This window comes from Microcebus murinus, chromosome 6 (assembly GCF_040939455.1).
Source record: "Microcebus murinus isolate Inina chromosome 6, M.murinus_Inina_mat1.0, whole genome shotgun sequence".
In the NCBI taxonomy this organism is placed as follows: domain Eukaryota; kingdom Metazoa; phylum Chordata; class Mammalia; order Primates; family Cheirogaleidae; genus Microcebus; species Microcebus murinus.
The window spans coordinates 15,978,014-15,995,705 of record NC_134109.1 but is presented as its reverse complement, the minus strand read 5'-3'; the positions used below and the strand labels follow the sequence as shown (position 1 = coordinate 15,995,705).

Genomic DNA, 17,692 nt, shown 5'->3' with positions numbered 1-17,692 from the left:
TCTCCTACTGGCTTCTATCCCATTTTACTAAAGCCAATCAGGAAATAGAAGATACCAGGGCCTTTATCTATTCATATGAAAACTATTAATAGTTCATAACATAAGACTCCGCATAACAACTGCTAGCCTGTGATAGAATACATAAATTCTCAAATAAAAATAAAAATAAAAGTTACACATATTTACTTACAAAAGATCCCTTAAGTACAAAGGTAGCAAATTGTTGTGACACATTGAAATAAGGAAGATATGGCCGTATACACATAGAATGTTTATGACTCTGAAAAAAAATATCACATAAGTTATACAAATGATGTACAAGCTATGTTAGGGGAGAAAAAAGTTAAATAGTTAATGCCCCAAGATTAACAGAAATAGTACACATTAGGTAACAAGCATGAGTTTATTTCAAATTTGAAAAGACTTTTTTTAATAACCTTTATTGAATGTGTATTGTATGTACGTACTCAAAGCAAAGCTCAATGGCATTTCAACTGAATCGAATTTTGAATTCACAGCTAAACTCCAGATACATTTATGGCACACATAGATTAATTTTTGTTGTAATTGTTTTCCAAGGATCCTTTCCCTCCTGTAGACAACTACTGCTTTCCTGTTTGTCTCAATTTGTGTCCTGAGAATTTGACTTGACTTTCCACCTGCCAGAGGCATGCAAGCTATTAGTTTGTGCATGCAGGTAGCCAATTTCAAGTTGGGGACCCCAAGAATGTGGCCAGACAAAATTTGAGTTGTACGCCACTTGTGGCTAGCATATCAACTGTTACCAGCTCTCAGGGGAGAAGGGATCGAAGAGGTTATCTGTGTCCATCTTTCTTTTGCCTATCTTTGGGAGCAGTTCTAGATCTTACAAGGGCTGTATCTTTTCATGCTCTCTTTTGAAGATTCCTCTTTCAGCCATGGTAGATCATAAAAGGCTTACTGATTTCAGTTTTGAGAAACCTGATAGATAGATTTAGTTTATAAAGGAGTTCAATGCTGCCAGGAACATTTGTTTGTTCTGGTTGAAATCTGATAATATATATTATCATAGATAGATAGATAGATACATACATACATACATACATACATACATACATACATACATTGATTGATTTTTTTTAAGGCCTCTTTGTTCTCTTTTGGATCCTGCTTCTCCCATGGGAACTTCTTAGTCAACTGAAACCTCTCTCAAAGCCCTGATGACTGTATGTTCTAACAACTCTGTCTACTTCCTTCTTGCTAGAACTTCACTGAACTCTTTAGGAAGCTTAAGATCTCCCAAACTGGCACTTCTAAGCCCTCTTCTTTCCATGTGCTTCTATTCCTCCTTCCTCTTCCTTTTGCCTTCACTCTCCCATTCACTTCCCCTGCATCCTTGGTATGTCTTCCTTGAAGCCCCCATCTTCTCCCATCCCTCTGTCCCCCACTTCCAGACCTTGTCTCTTCCCACTCCAGCTCCTCAATCACTTAAACTCTAGGTCCCCTCATATCAGCTGACTCAAGGTCCCTCAGAAGCAACTGCCTTAGGCTAAAAAAGGAAAAAGCCACAGCCTCCATAAGATTACATATCAGGGGAAGGGAAGATCTTGAAGGTCTCCTCCACAAATAATGGCAAACATTGTTTGTCTCATTTGCCAGAAACACCAAGTGGAGAAAAGATCAGAGCTAACTATTTTATGTAAATTGTAAGTTATGTTGCTATGTTTTATTGACTCGCGGCTAAAATTTTTAATTGAAAGCTATAAGATCTTGACATCTGTCTGTCTAAGGTGTTCAGTTTTGTATTATGTTATTTTTCCAATAATAAAGAGATGAACTAATCCAATAGCAACAACAAAAACTTACCATAGTTTCAATGATGATAGTGAGGTTGCCTAAGCCATCAGTCAGAGCTACGTAGCTTCCTCCTTTCTCTAAATGGCCAACTGTCTTCAGGTAATACCAACCTGGTTGAGTAAACTGAGTGGTATGAGCTATAGAAAAGCCGAGAAAGATCCAAGTAAGATAAAAACGGTAATAGGGTTTCTGCAACAGCAACATAAAGCTGTATTACCAATTCGAGTCTGATTGATTCTAACAAGCTATTTTCTATTTTAGAAGAAAATACATGCCAACTTCATGCTTTAATTTTTAAATAATTAATCCAGTTAAACACTACAATTGCAGGAAAATTCTTGGAATGACAGGTAAAAATAAATGAACCTGTCAGTTCAAGATCAGTCTTATTTTTCAAGAACAAAATTAAGTTAGTGCCTCCTAATCTTTGTTCATCTCCATTTAACCCAACCTAATATAGCTACCATTAAAAGAGGTTAAAAAAAGTTAACAATGCATTTCAAAAAGTTTTATGGTTTCAAACAAATTTATTTCCATAACATATATATGTATTGGTCACCTCCTAAGCTGGTCCTGAAAAGATACTAAACAATATTCCACATCCCAACCCCCCACAAAAGTCACAAAATTGAAAGAGTACATTAGCTCATTTAGATTATGTGGGATGAACAATTTCAACATTTAAGGAGTTAGCCAACCGAGACATAAAAGTCCAGCTTAACTTTTCCATATTTTTGGGAGAACAATTTAAGAAGTTTAGAATAATATCAGGGTTAATTTCATGATTACAAATCTCTCTGAGGAGAACATATCAACTAAAAAAGAAAACCACCAAAATATGAGCTTAAAATAAAAATAAATTCCCTTTGAATTCATAATTTTGCTATGAAAGCATCTAACCTTTAAAGAAATTGATTTTTTGAAAAGATTATTATTTTAAAACAAAATGGTCATAAATGATCTTTTACAAAATATTTGTAAAAAAACTTTAATATTTATCAGCAACAGATTTTTAAAATTTTGTTTAAATTACATTATTATTATAGTATGGTTATATCCCTTCATAAAAAAAGTATTACCATGCAATCCATTGTCTGCATGATCTTAACTTTACTTGTGACTAATGAATAATACTGTAGAAAAACTTTTGTGTTTCAATAAAAATGAATGTATTATCTATAGCCCTGTTCATTGTCTTGAAGTTATACAAATTATGTCTTGTCTGGCAGGGATTTAATTGATTTCCCCTCTGTGTGGGAAATTTGCTTCCAAGTGCAATTCACCTCAAATTCCTTTACTCCACAAAAACTGTGCTATGTTCACCTTCCCTTTTGAACTGGTTCTAACATCTGCCTGGTTCCCTCCTATCACATAAATAACATAAATCTTCCACATGCGTTCATTTGTTTTTAATCTATATGAGAGTCATGATTTTACCTTTTCTAAAAATTACCTTTTCACAATGTACATCAGTAGATTTAAAGAACAATCTAAAGCCATGATATTTCACATAACTTTTACATTTATTCATTTAATGACTCAATAGAATGTGTTAATCACTCATCTTTGATTGTCTTAGCACACTATTCTAATCAACAAAACTATATTAATATAAAAGAACAAAGTGACTCTAAAAGTAACTTTAAGAATTTTAGATATTCTGAGTTGGAATAAATCTTTGAAAGGACATTATTTTATTAGCCATTATCATAATTCGTAATTATACACTTATATGATCATTTATTTCTTTCTCCATCACTGGACAGCTCCCACCCTTCCACTCCCCCTTCCTCCTGTCCTATTCTTTTCTAAGAGCCTTGTCTTAGAATAATCAAGAATGAAATACAGAAAGTAGTCTAGTTACCCCAAATAGTCTTATAAAACACTGGCAAATCTTTCTTAAAATTGAGATATACACTTAAAACACAGATGAACACACACACACAGTTTATATAATCTCCTCTAGGTGTTTTCTGCTTTGTGTCTTAGAGAGGAATTTAGGGAGTGAGGGATGGAATGGGAACCATACCTGTTACCCAGACAGGAGATGCTACTTCATAGTGCCCACTCCATGGCTCCTGGGCAGTCATCAAGCTACATCGCCCATATGGCAACTGTTCATAGTAACTAGCCACCAAATTCCAAGCAATTGTGCTAAAAGATATGTTTGATAAAAGAGAAACACCATAATAACTTGTGATAAAAATGTCAATGTTTAAAAACCTGGAGTAAAGAAACCTTATCACGGTTACATAAATATATGTAAATGACCATAAAATGACCACCCAAAACAAGAAAATATAATTTGCCTAAATTCACTCACATTTTGAAAAATTCAGTGTTGGATGCATTTCAATATTTTTAATGGTGAATTACATAATAAAAAAATACAAATGTCGTATGGGATGTATAAGTTTTTTTACTAAACAATGGTATAGCCAGAAGATGAATCATGCCCTTCCAGTACCAGACATGTCACAAATTTGAGTCAAATACAATTAAGGCTTTATCCATATCTGCCTTCCTTTCAACAGTCAGCCTTCTTAATAGCCCAGTTTCATGACATAATTTTTATGAACTTGAGTCTGAATTATTCCAAAGTTTTACAATTGAAAACTATTAGAGTCAGACTGCTTGGGTTCAAATCATGGTTCTACCACTTAACCTCTCTGGACCTCAGTTTCCTCATCTATAAAATGAGGATGATAATTGTACCTAGGTCACGTGACTGTTGTGAAGATTAAATGTACCAATGTACATGAAGAGTACAGAACATGGTCTGTATTGTTCTTACTCTGTAAGTAGTAATTGGATCAGCTTCTGGTCTGTTTTTTGGCCTACTCTTTCAAATGATCAGGCACTAATAGTCCACAGCAGGTGCTGAACCCTAAGACTATGACTCTGCGGTTCTCAGAAAATCCAAGGGCAAAAAAGAAGTTCTCAAACCTGGTACTGCTGGATCCTCACAGCTAAAAAAAAGACAGAGCTTACCCACAGAATGTTAATTTTTCATCACGTCCTCATCTGCCATAAAATGACAGACTGGCATTCTGAGCAAATCAAAGCCTTTTAATTTTGTCAACACATAGTAGAAATAATGGTCCCAATTTTCAAAAAACCTTAACTACCAGTAAACATTTCAAAAGTTTTCATGATTTTTCCCATGATTTGAAAGATGCCTGGTATCCTCTCTGGCTCATGATAGAAGTATAAATTGAGACAAACTTTCAGAAGGGAATTTTCCAAAATATGCACAAAAGTCTTCAAAACCTATATATATATATCTCTGACCCAGACATTCCATTTCTAAGAATACACCCTAAGAAAATAATCACAGATGTATGTGAAGATATTTGTATACAATTGATCACTTCAGTTTGTACAAAGCTATTAATTAAAATAGAGACAACTACTATTTTAAAGAAGAGGGGAATATTCAATGAGGTATAATATATTTAATATTTTCTTCATCAGTGTTTCCCAAACTTGTGTGGCATCAGATCACCTGGGGACACTGAACATATAGACAGAATCCCAGGAGCCTTCCCTGTACATTCCAACTCAGTAAGTCTAGGCAGCTACTGAGGAATCAGTAGAACAAGTATCTCAGGTGTTTCCTAAGACAAGGCAAGTTTGGGAAATACTAATTTATGTAACAGAATATACATAAGGATTCAAAATAATGACGTAGAAATATACTTAAATATGAGGAAAAGGTCATAATGCCATGTTAAGTGAAAAGCAGCTTACTAAACATATAGTATGTTCTCAATTTTGTATTAAAAATGTATACATATAAATATAAATAGGAAGATATGCCCCCAAATTTTTAAGGATAGTTATTTTTGGATGGCAAGATGATGAGTGATTTTGTTTTCTTATTTGTACTTATCTTCAGTTTCTAAATTCTCTGCCATGAACATGCATTACTTTTAATACCAAATTAGTACAACCAAACTCTCCATGATATGCATCTTTTCTTCCAAAAATATAAGAATAAATGTAATACATAGCAACTCACAAAATACATATATTGTTTTGTTTTTGTTCTATTTATCATTATTTTAGAAAGCTAATTTGAACCTTATTACAATTAAAGTATTTTTCAAAGCATTTAAGAAATGCTTCAATTAGAAATAAAAAGACTTGTGTTCTCACTTAAGAACCTCTGTTTTGTAAACCAACAATTACACAAGTTAAGTGATGAGGATTCAATCAGGCAGACTGGAAAGTGGACAGTCCACAAGACAACCGGACTGGTCCTCTCAAAAAATCACTGTCATTAAAAAAAGGAGGATTAAGGAAACTATTCTAGATTAAAAGAGACTTGAAGGGCATAAGCTCTAAATGCAATGCATGGTGCTTGACTAGATCTTACTTTTTAAAAATAGCTATAAATGACATTGGGGGGACGATTAGAAAAACATGAATATAAATAAGGTATTAGAAATACTTAAAAGTATTCTTATGTATGAAAATGATACTGTGGTCATGATGAAGAATATCCATATGTTTTGGTGACACATGCTCAAATATTTATACATTGTGAAGTATCAAGATATATAATTTACTTTATAAATATTCACTAAAACATGTAGCTTGTCAAAAATCAGAGAGCTGCACGTTTCACTATAAATAAGTTATACTTCAATAAACCCGACATTTTTAATACAGACTACATTGAAATATAAAAACATAGATATAGATTAGTCATAGGTATAGGTACAGATAAAGTTAATAAGGCAAAATGTTTATAATCACTGATTCTAGATTGTGAGAATACAGAAGTTCATTTTTCTACTTATTATATAAGTTTTTCATAATAAAAACCCTAAAAGATTTTTAATAACTTACGAAGTCATATAGCCATTGACATAATTCTGATTCAATATACGACCCCAGCAGCCTGCACCCATGTCACTATTTAAAGTGCTAAAATCTTCAGAAGCCCAAAGCTTCTTTGCAGTCAACTTCGCATCCCTTATTGAATGGGTTCCAGGATAATGAGCCCTAGAAAAGAAAGGTTAGGAGTCAATGGGAAAAGGTCAGAACATGGCACTTAAATATATTTGTTGAGTGTAGAAAAAGACAAGTCTTCTCCAAGGTTTCTATTTTAAAACAACTGTGCAGCTCCCAGGTACACGACAGGTGAATGTAAGCATGTGCTTCTGTCTCAGGATGTCCTTAAAATGACAGCAAAGAAAATAAAGGAGGATAAAACCACTACAGCACCTAGAATGGTAAGGAAGATCAGCAAGGGATGAGAAATTTCAATCCATTTCTGGAAACCACAAAATGGATGGAAGTATTTTGATAGATGGAGGTAGCAGAGGAGGCCACAGCCCGGAACACTCCAAGAGGATAATGAAGTGTAGACAAGATTAGGACTTCTTAAGGGAGGCTAGAGAGCTTGGGACAGTACAAAGGGAGTAAAGAGGGGGCCAAAATTAAAACTAATGAGTCTATTACATAAACTAGTATCCTCTCCTCTAGTAGACAAAGACAACTTGGCATGTACTCCCAGTCAAATCAAAACAAAAACCCACAGATGGTTCTTTTGTGAATAAAGGGAATAACACTACCTTGGGAAAACTAGAAATTATTATTTCAGAGCAGTGGTGGTTCTCAACCTGGGAGGCGATATCTGGAGACATTTTTTTTCCAATTGTCTCACCTGGAGCAGGGGAGATTTACTACTTGCATCTGGTGAACAGAGGCCAGAAATTCTGTCAACCATCCTACAATGCCTAGGACAGATGCATGACAAGAAATTATCTAGTGAAAATATCAGTAGTGCAGAGGTTGAAAAACTATCCCAGAAAATTAACCCCTCCTTCAGTCTAGCATTTGAGGGGACCCAAGCCAGTCAGTTGAAGTATAGATGCATATTTATTATTGCAAGAGTAAAATACTGCCATAATGACAACTGTGGAAGCTACTGATTATAGGAATAAAAACAGTTAAGAAATTTGAAATGTAAAATATAAAATAGATTGACAGTTAATACAATAATGAGAACACCTTAACTAAATAACTGTAGGAATGTGGCCGGGCGCAGTGGCTCACGCCTGTAATCCTAGCACTCTGGGAGGCTGAGGCGGGTGGATTGCTCGAGGTCAGAAGATCAGCAATGGTCAGGAGGAAGACCATTGATGATCTTCTTTACCATTCTAGGTGCTGTAGTGGTTTTATCCTCCTTTATTTTCTTTGCTATCATTTTAAAACCAGCCTGAGCAAGAGCGAGACCCCGTCTCTACTATAAATAGAAAGAAATTAATTGGCCAACTAATATATGTAGAAAAAATGAGCCGGGCATGGTGGCGCATGCCTGTAGTCCCAGCTACTCAGGAGGCTGAGGCAGCAGGATTGCTTGAGCCCAAGAGTTTGAGGTTGCTGTGAGCTAGGCTGATGCCACAGCACTCACTCTAGCCTGGGCCGTAAGTAAGTAAGTAAGTAAGTAAGTAAGTAAGTAAAGTAAGTAAGTAAATAAGTAAATAAATAACTGTAGGAATGAGAGTGTACACTTTTTAGATCAACAATTATTTACCAAAAAAGTTACTAATGCAGGCAGAATAATGGAGATTGGATTATATATTAATAATAATTCTAATCTTTGTAGTTTGGTGTAGTAGTATCCATAACCTCAAAAGAATGTGTGTAATCCTAGCACTCTGAGAGGCCAAGGCAGAAGGACAGCTTGAGCTCAGGAATTCCAGACCAGCACCAGCCTGAGCAAGAGCAAGACCCTGTCTCTACTAAAAATAGAAAAATTAGCTGAGCATCATAGTGCACACCTGTAGTCCCAGCTACTCAGGAGGCTGAGGCAAGAGGATCACTTGAGACCAGAAGTTTAAGGTTGCAGTGAGCTATGATGATGCCAGTGTACCCTACCCAGGATGACAGAGTGAGAATCTGCCTCAAAAAAATAAATAAATAAATAAAAGAATTATTGTGAAGACCTGTTTTACTTTTTAATTATTTAATGCCATTTTAGGTCATGAATATTTTAAGAAAATGTCCTGTTTGGGAAGATTAATTAGAACACAACATGAATTTGGCATCCCAGGATTTCACGAATAAGAAAATATACAATATAGAATATATAGAAAGAAGTATTAGAGAAAAATGAGGTCCCACCAGGATTTTTCAGTCACTGAACTCGGGCATCTGTCTAGTATTGCAAATCTGCACTAAAAAAAAAACCCAAAAGCAACCTAGCACATAACAAGGTTAAGAAATTATTATTTTGGCACTAAAAGGCCCAACTTGGAAAATCTGACTACTAATGTTTTTAATAATACAAATTTAATACATTTTTACATTTTAGATTTATTCCTGTATCTCACAACTTCATTCTATGACCATGATATTCAGCCTTGGTGCTTCAGCCTGGTATTAATTTTTAAGACTCAACTAGTTTTCATTCAGCCAAACGTATATTTGGTGTATCTGGTTAAAATATATTTGTATATTTAAAAAAAAAGAAAAGAGGCCGGGCGCGGTGGCTCACGCCTGTAATCCCAGCACTCTGGGAGGCCGAGGCGGGTGGATTGCTCGAGGTCAGGAGTTCAAAATCAGCCTGAGGAAGAGCAAGACCCCGTCTCTACAAAAAATAGAAATTATTTGGCCAACTAATATATATATATATAGAAAAAATGAGCCGGGCATGGTGGCACATGCCTATAGTCCCAGCTACATGGGAGGCTGAGGCAGCAGGATTGCTTGAGCCCAGGAGTTTGAGGTTGCTGTGAGCTAGGCTGACGCCATGGCACTCACTCTAGCCTGGGCAACAAAGCGTGACTCTGTCTCAAAAAAAAAAAAAAAGAAAAGAAAATCCTGGAAAGTAGTATGCTATTATGTTACCAATGATCAATAGATGTTATGATTATGAGTAAATTCTAATTCTATTTTTATAGTTTCCTACATTTTCCAAATTTTCTATAATGAACACACATTATTTTTATAATCTGAAATTATATCTCTACTGAAGTTATAGAAATAGGTGGTCTATCCCTCACTCAGAAAATCATGAAACTGTCACTATGTTCAAAACCTGAGCATATGATTTGAGCAAAGAAGGACAGAACTGATTCTAAAATCAATGTCCAAATGTATTGCTAGTACAACAAAATTCATACTCCATAAGAATATAATTTAATGTAAAATTTCGCTACCATTTCACGGAATGATTTTTCAAACTTCAATGACAAATAAAATTAAGATCACTGAAAGTAAACCAATTTTATAGTGTTTCCTAACAAAGCAATGTATTTATATGTTAAAAAATTAGAACTTCTGGACAAGGCAGATCATAATAGTAGCCCAGTTTCTGAAACTCCCTAGTAATCCTCCTGAAACCAAACCAACCAGATGATGGGGGGAAAAACCCATAGATAATATCCTCATCAAAACTAGATGACAGGGAATCCCCAAGAGATAGACAGCATCAGGACTGGCCTAGGATCAACAGATAGTCTATGGAAACTATGCAAGTAAAAGGGAACTTGTAAGTATTCACCCCTAAATGACCAGGCCTTACCCTAAATGGGAGCACTGAATAACAACTCATGAAATTGGAAATGTCTTAGCAAGCTTCAAGTTGGGGATGAATGACAAAAATAGTGAATTCACCAAGAGATCAAACATAATACACTGACAATTCAAACCAGATGTTTGTCTGATAAAAATATGATGTGAGCGACACACATAATTTTAAATTGTCTAGTGGCCACATCAAAAAATAGCAAAAGATTCTTACCATGATAAAAGATATAAATGAAAAAAATTAATTTAAAAAGCAAAAGGAAATAGGGGAATTAATTTTAATGATATACTCTAACTCGATATATGCAAAATTTCATCATTCAACAAGTAATCAAAATAAAACAATTATACATATTTTAGTTTTTTTTAAATTAAGACTTCAAAATCCAGTGAGTATTTTATGCTTATAACAAACCTAAATTCATACCAGCCACATTTCAGGTGTTCCATAAACAAATGTAGTAGCTACTACATTCTAATATAGTAACTACTATATTAGACAACAGGGGATTAAACCCTTAACAATTTCAGAAAAAGATAGCAAACAATCCCTTTGGGAATAGTAAAGCCTCACCACGAAAATAAGCTGCTTGATGTAGAATCTAAATTGAGTAAGTGAATATTAGGCAGTAACACTTAGAGTGAGGGAGAACCATTTAATCAGTAGGAAAACAGGTCTATCCCAGAGGAAACAGACCCCACAAAGTTCTATAACTGCAAGACAGAAATCTGCAGATACAACACAAGCCAAGCACAACATGAATGGGAGAGCAAGGTATACTCTTCCTATGGAGGTAGGAGCCAAGAAATAGATGCTTTCTGAAAAAAAATTCCAAGATACCATAATAGCCAAAAAATGGAACCAATCCAAATGACCATTAACAAAGAATATACAGGTAAGTTGTGGTATATTACTATAATTGGATGCTAAACAATTAAAATGAACTACATCTACACCTGGTGACATGAAGAAAATTTTAAAGAAAAACAGAATGGATTAAGGAGTAAGGTCAAAACTATACTAGGAAGGAGACATGATAAAAGTTACAGTCAGTGATCATACTGAACCATTCCTTTACAAAAGTGTTCATGCAAGAACTCCCAGCCGCAGGAAACCTAAAAATTAGGAAATAATTTCACAACATTGCCTTCAGAATTTCTAAAATTAAATACAGCACTATTGTGCCCCCTGATCTAAACAAAACCGTACTGTATTACTCCAAACATCAACATATTTTTAAGAAGTTGCCAATATATTTCATTGTCATGTAGAGATCCCAAAATACATATATTCAAAGAGAAAGTAATAAATTATGAGCTATACATGCTTTAGTTAATACAAGAGAGCTATCTTCTGAGAATGTAACAAAATGGAGAGAAGGTAGCAAAAACAAAGGCACAGTCTTACCCACAGCAAGCAATCAGAAACTGCTAGTTTTCAAAGTAAAACATTCCTTACCCTATAACATCAATTGCCTTTAAGAGGTCAGCATCAAGCAGCATGGAAGCAGAAATAGGCTCCCAGAGATTATCACTTGCTATGATTTTCACTCGATGGAGACCTTGATAGTTCAGCATTTTTCTTAACACCTTTTGGAATGATAAACAAAACACAAGAAAGGTTACAAACTAAGTTTTTAGCTTTTGAATTATGACCAAGATAGCTCATATATCTTCAAAAATCAGCATTCTGCATAATAGTTTTAATATCATCTTTCAATAGAAACATGCCTCGTGTGGAAAATAAAAACATTATCATTAAGATAACCTAGTTCATGAGAATGTAAAAAGAAAAAAAAAACAAAGGGATAAAATGTTTTATAGGATTTTTCTTCTTACTTTAAACTTATAAACACAGAAATATCTGGGGATGGGGGGAGAACTGAAATAAAAATAGTCAAATAGTATTACCCAGAAATAACCACTATTAGTTTGCTATGCATTCTTCTGGGAATTTTTCCTGTGCAGACAACATAATAAAATGGGAATCTTATTAAACATACCAGTAAAATGCTTTAACTCATCATTTTAAGTATTTTCCAATGTCTTTAAATATTCTGCCTTTATTGAAAGTATTGAAATTCTTAATATTTTATACCATAATAGAAGTAGAAATAAGAAATATTCCATTCTTACTCTCAAGTATTTCACACAAAAAACAGGAGAGAAAATAAAATCTACCTGTAGGACTGTCAACCCTCAAAAATTAAAAGTAACAAGCTAAATTCTAACAGGAAATAAACTGACAAAGCACAAACTGAGCTCCCACTCTGGTGCTTGATGCTATACTTGGGCCCCATGAGGACCCTAAAAGAAGCACAAGTTGGAGTCCTCACCAAACACACTCACCAAGACACCAAAATTAATAGGGTGTACTAGAAGATCAGAAATCAGGTACGTAACAAATTGGATGGATTGCCCTACATGTAAATCAGAAGCAGAGAAAAGGAAACATCATTTTATCCAGGATCAAGAGAGTCGAAGTTCATACCAGAAGCAGTTCTTGATAAATGTATACAAATAAGCTTTCCACTAGGCTCCCAAGCACTTGGAACCATCTGGTACATAGAAGTAGGAGCTCGATAATATTGTCCCAATAATTAAGAAAGAACAAAGAATTTCACAAGCTCTATTTTCACATTCTAACTTTGAGGAACTTGGGAAATTTCCAAATAATGTGCTCTTTTAGAAAAGAGACAAATAATAAAAGCTCTAATTTAATCCATGGTATACTTTTCAATGGATGGTTTCTTAAAACAGATGCACTATGGCATTTTAGAAAATATGGTGAGAATCAGAGTGGCAATCCAAGGTCATCTTTCCAACAGGGTCAGCTGGGTCCTAAGGCACCCGGAAGCAATATGTACAGATCCTTATTAGAAAACAGAGACCAGCTCTCAAAATTCAAGAGGACTGAGAATCTCTATCCCCCAATACTGCAGTCTCCAAGCCCCGGTTAGGGACCCCCATTTAAGGACCAGCTCTTCTGCCATCCCACCCACCCCCATCTGTGGAAAAATTGTCTTCCGTGAAACTTAGGAACAGGGGCAAGGGAGCAGGTAGGGGGTGCACAGCAGGAGGTGAGCAGTGGGTGAGCAATCAAAGCTTCATCTGTATTTACAGCCATTCCCTTCTTCATCGGTTCCCTCCCCCAGCATCACCTGAGCTCCACCTCACTCAACCCTCTCTTTGTTACCCTCCTTCCCCACCCTCATCCCATGGAAAAATTGTCTTCCATGAAATGAGTACATGGTCCCAAAAAAGGTTAGAGACCACTTCTCTAGTAGAACAATCTTTTTTTTTTTTTTTTTTTTTTTTTTTTTTTTTTTTTTGAGACAGAGTCTCACTTTTGTTGCCCAGGCTAGAGTGAGTGCCGTGGCGTCAGCCTAGCTCACAGCAACCTCAAACTCCTGGGCTCAAGCAATCCTCCTGCCTCAGCCTCCCAAGTAGCTGGGACTACAGGCATGTGCCACCATGCCCGGCTAATTTTTTGTATATATATATTTAGTTGGTCAATTAATTTCTTTCTATTTTTAGTAGAGACGGGGTCTCGCTCAGGATGGTTTCGAACTCCCAACCTCGAGCAATCCGCCCGCCTCGGCCTCCCAGAGTGCTAGGATTACAGGCGTGAGCCACCGCGCCCGGCCTTTTTTTTTTTTTTTTTTTTTTTTTTTTTGAGACAGAGTTTCGCTTTGTTACCCAGGCTAGAGTGAGTGCCGTGGCATCAGCCTAGCTCACAGCAACCTCAAACTCCTGGGCTTAAGCAATCCTCCTGCCTCAGCCTCCCGAGTAGCTGGGACTACAGGCATGAGCCACCATGCCCGGCTAATTTTTTCTATATATATTAGTTGGCCAATTAATTTCTTTCTATTTATAGTAGAGACGGGGTCTCGCTCTTGCTCAGGCTGGTTTCGAACTCCTGACCTCGAGCAATCCTCCCGCCTCGGCCTCCCAGAGTGCTAGGATTACAGGCGTGAGCCACCGTGCCCAGCCCTCTAGTAGAATAATCTTGAGTTTCATCACACTGAAGTTCTCTGTTATTCTTACAGAGAAACTTCAGTCAAATTTGCCCCTATCACTATGGATGTGTCTAGTTTTTCCAGTCCCATTCCTAGAAGATCCCCAGTAAGACTGCGTGCTGTTTTATACAGTGTATTTGAATAACATTCCAAAATGTACAAGTCTATAAGCTGTGATTTCTAAATAAGTTTCCATCCCAAAGTCAGTGTGAATAGCGGCATTCTTTGAGCAAGGTTTTATCTAACATATTTTCAGATGCATGTTTTCATTGTAAAACCCTTCTCTTCCAGAAAAAGCTTAGATGGAAATGTTATTTATAAGATAAATGAAAGCTATTCTGATTGAACTGAATGAGGGTCCAGAGACTCAAAGTCCATTTCCATCCATTACCCCAAAGGGGATTTTCCAAACAATTTCAAAACCCCAAGAATATCATTGAAAACCAGAATAAATCATAAAAATAATCAAAAGAAATCATAAAAAAGAAGTAATAGCATTGTCATCTTACAATTTATATAACTTATCATTGTCATCTTACAATTTATCTTACAATAAATGCAAATAGCATTAGCATTTACATAAATTGCTTGTTTATATTATATTTATTTCTACCTTTAAAAACAAACCCTTATTCCTTCCAGAGGTTTTAACTGTAGAACTTGTCTAATCTAGTTCAATGTTGTAATAAAATATAACAGTGATGAAGTGTTTTTCGGCTACAATAGACCCCCAGATGGCAGCCTGAGCATGCATGCCCAGATGAACCAAGCATGCCCTAGTCATGACCCTAGAGCCAGCAGGAACAAAAAAAAAGCCAACCAGAGGTGGAGCCCAAGGGCTCAGATTGAGAAACAGGAACCAAATTAAGAAGCAAGGGGTGCCCAGTTTGCATTATGGACTCGACATTATGGACTCGTCCTTATAGCTAAGGACCCGACATTACCTAATTGCATTATCCATTCAGATCACTCCTTGTTGTATTTCCCCATCTCCCTCGTTGCTATACTCTGCCTATATACAACCTGGCTCTGCCCACAGCTGAGGGGATAGATTTGAGCTTTACCTCCTCTCTCCTTTGCCAATCCACTCACAATAAAGCTTTTTATATTCTCAAAAGCTAGTGCCATAGTATATTGACTTCTATGTATGTCAAGCAGAGAGCCCACTGCTCAGTAATGGGATCATCTTAATATACTACAAGGAATATATATTCATTAAGGTTACCCAACCTGAGCACCTACATTCATTCATCATTATTGAACTCTTTACAACAGGCATTTTAACAAACCCCAATAAAATCCTGCTGCAAAAATGGCAAACACAAACTAAAAGTTTTGATATTCTGACACATTTTACTGTAGGAAAAACTAAAGGTTAAGAGGGAAAAAAATGAAGTCTGAGCTGTTGAAAACATTGATAATGAGGCTTAGAGCAACAATTAGTCTTTCAAACCAAATAAGCTGAATTAGAATACACTAGTGTGCAACGGACTCTGAATAGTAAAAATACTTCTTATATATGACATTTAAACTAGACCATTAGTTTAAAAGAAAATGGAAACCAGATTCTAATACTTTTAATGCTTTCCTCGAATGAACATGAGAGACACATGTATAATCACAAGAAAATAAAACATAAGCTTTGAAATGTCAAATTAGGATAGACAAAAAATTCATCACCTGTCTCTATATAGACCCTGTAGTGACACATCTACGTGATTATAGGGTTATATGCTACACATGCACTAATTTGGCTTCTGTTCTGTCCTCTTGCTGCTCTCATCAGACCTGTGCTCACGGTATTCATGACTTTCCACTAACAATCTTTGTGTTTCAATTTATACTAGCTCCACTGCCCACTACACGCCCACCACCATACTGGTAATGCCTACAGCCTGGAATTGACCTTGAGTTACCTGGCTCTCGCTGCAACAGATCCTCTCAAATCTATTATCTCTCCTCCCCTACAAATACATATGGGTTAAAATGTGCCAGTACTCCCGTGAACATACTCGTTTACTGATTCTGCCCGGTGCTCCCACTTTCCTCCCTTGTCTAATCCATCTTCACGACTTAATTTTCCCCCAATTCCCTTTACCTCTCAGTCTTCACTTCCTTGCACATGCTCTGCCCCTGCCTTAGCAACTTGGGCATTCCTATCCATCCCTTCTTGAAGATTCCAACTACTTGTTACCTCCTCTAATAGACTGCCCTAATCAATCCCAGCAGGGGTGCCATCTCCTCTGTGCGCCTTCTGAGAATGCTGCATGTTCATTATTCCATTAGAAAAATTATGACTGATGTTTTAGTTGCCCATATCTGACTCTGCACCCTGCTCCAATATGAACTCACTTTGGGCAGAAACAGTAGTTCTTATCCTTGCATTCCAACCATGTGCAAGATGCCTAACAAACTAGGTGTTAAGTGAATGAACGGAAAAAAAAATGCATTGGATATTATCTACTTAAAAACACAAAACAGCCAAAGAAAATTTTTTTAAAAACTGGAACAAAATAAAATGACAAAATTATATTTCTTGGGAAAAAGACAAACGGAACTGAGAATACTCCACATGAAAAGCACAACTGCCATTTGTTTTCCAATGACAGAAGTTTTTATTCTCAGTTTTTCCTTCCCTGGAAAATAGCAATAATAGTAGTTGCCTCAAAAGGGAGGTTGTGAGAATTAAATGGAGATAAATATTTAGGGAAAGTAGCTCAAAAATAACAATTTTTGCAAATGTTAGTTGCTACCTCTTTGCTAATCACAAAAAGAAGTGTCATATAACACATATAATAGGCATTCAAAAGAAAACAAGAATGAGAATATATGCTATAAATTTGGACATAGAACAATGAAAGAAAAAAGCTACACTTCTTAAAGTCCTAGAAGTCTAAAATGATATAATTGTTTTTATGTTTATCATAATTCCAAAATTAATTTTAAAACAGAAAAATTCCACACAACTCCTCAAAGGCAATTCATTGCTTACAAAGAATTACATATGCTTTAATATCAGGAATATAAACATGATTAAGATTTTGCTTGAATGTGATGTCACAACTAGCAAAATAAATAACTGTGGTATAAAAAAATATGGTGTCTCTACTACAAATTTCTACTAATTTCTGTGTGTGGAACAATAAGGAATTATTTACTAATAATCATAGAAAGACATTAAAGTTGTACAGACCTTGATATAATTGGTATCATATGACCTCTCATTCCAAATCTGCAAAACAAAAAGTAAAAAAAAAGTCTGAATTGAAAGTTTTTAAATGTCAGAAAGTAGA

General features: G+C 35.7%; 1 protein-coding gene across 5 annotated transcripts in view; it reads right to left on the bottom strand.

Moving 5' to 3' along the window:
• GALC (galactosylceramidase) overlaps positions 1–17,692 on the bottom strand; it is a 78,760-nt gene that overhangs the window by 48,773 nt on the left and 12,295 nt on the right. For all 5 annotated transcript variants that reach the window (XR_012919689.1, XM_076003804.1, XM_012774000.3 and 2 more), the window contains 6 exons: positions 17,593–17,631; positions 11,840–11,970; positions 6,691–6,846; positions 3,866–3,990; positions 1,846–1,973; positions 191–280 (listed from right to left, as the gene is read on the bottom strand). Coding sequence is in view for 4 of the 5 variants with exons in the window: in XM_076003804.1 (XP_075859919.1) it covers positions 191–280; positions 1,846–1,973; positions 3,866–3,990; positions 6,691–6,846; positions 11,840–11,970; positions 17,593–17,631 (669 nt within the window). In the remaining variant the exon portion in view is untranslated. The remainder of the gene's footprint in view (positions 1–190; positions 281–1,845; positions 1,974–3,865; positions 3,991–6,690; positions 6,847–11,839; positions 11,971–17,592; positions 17,632–17,692) is intronic.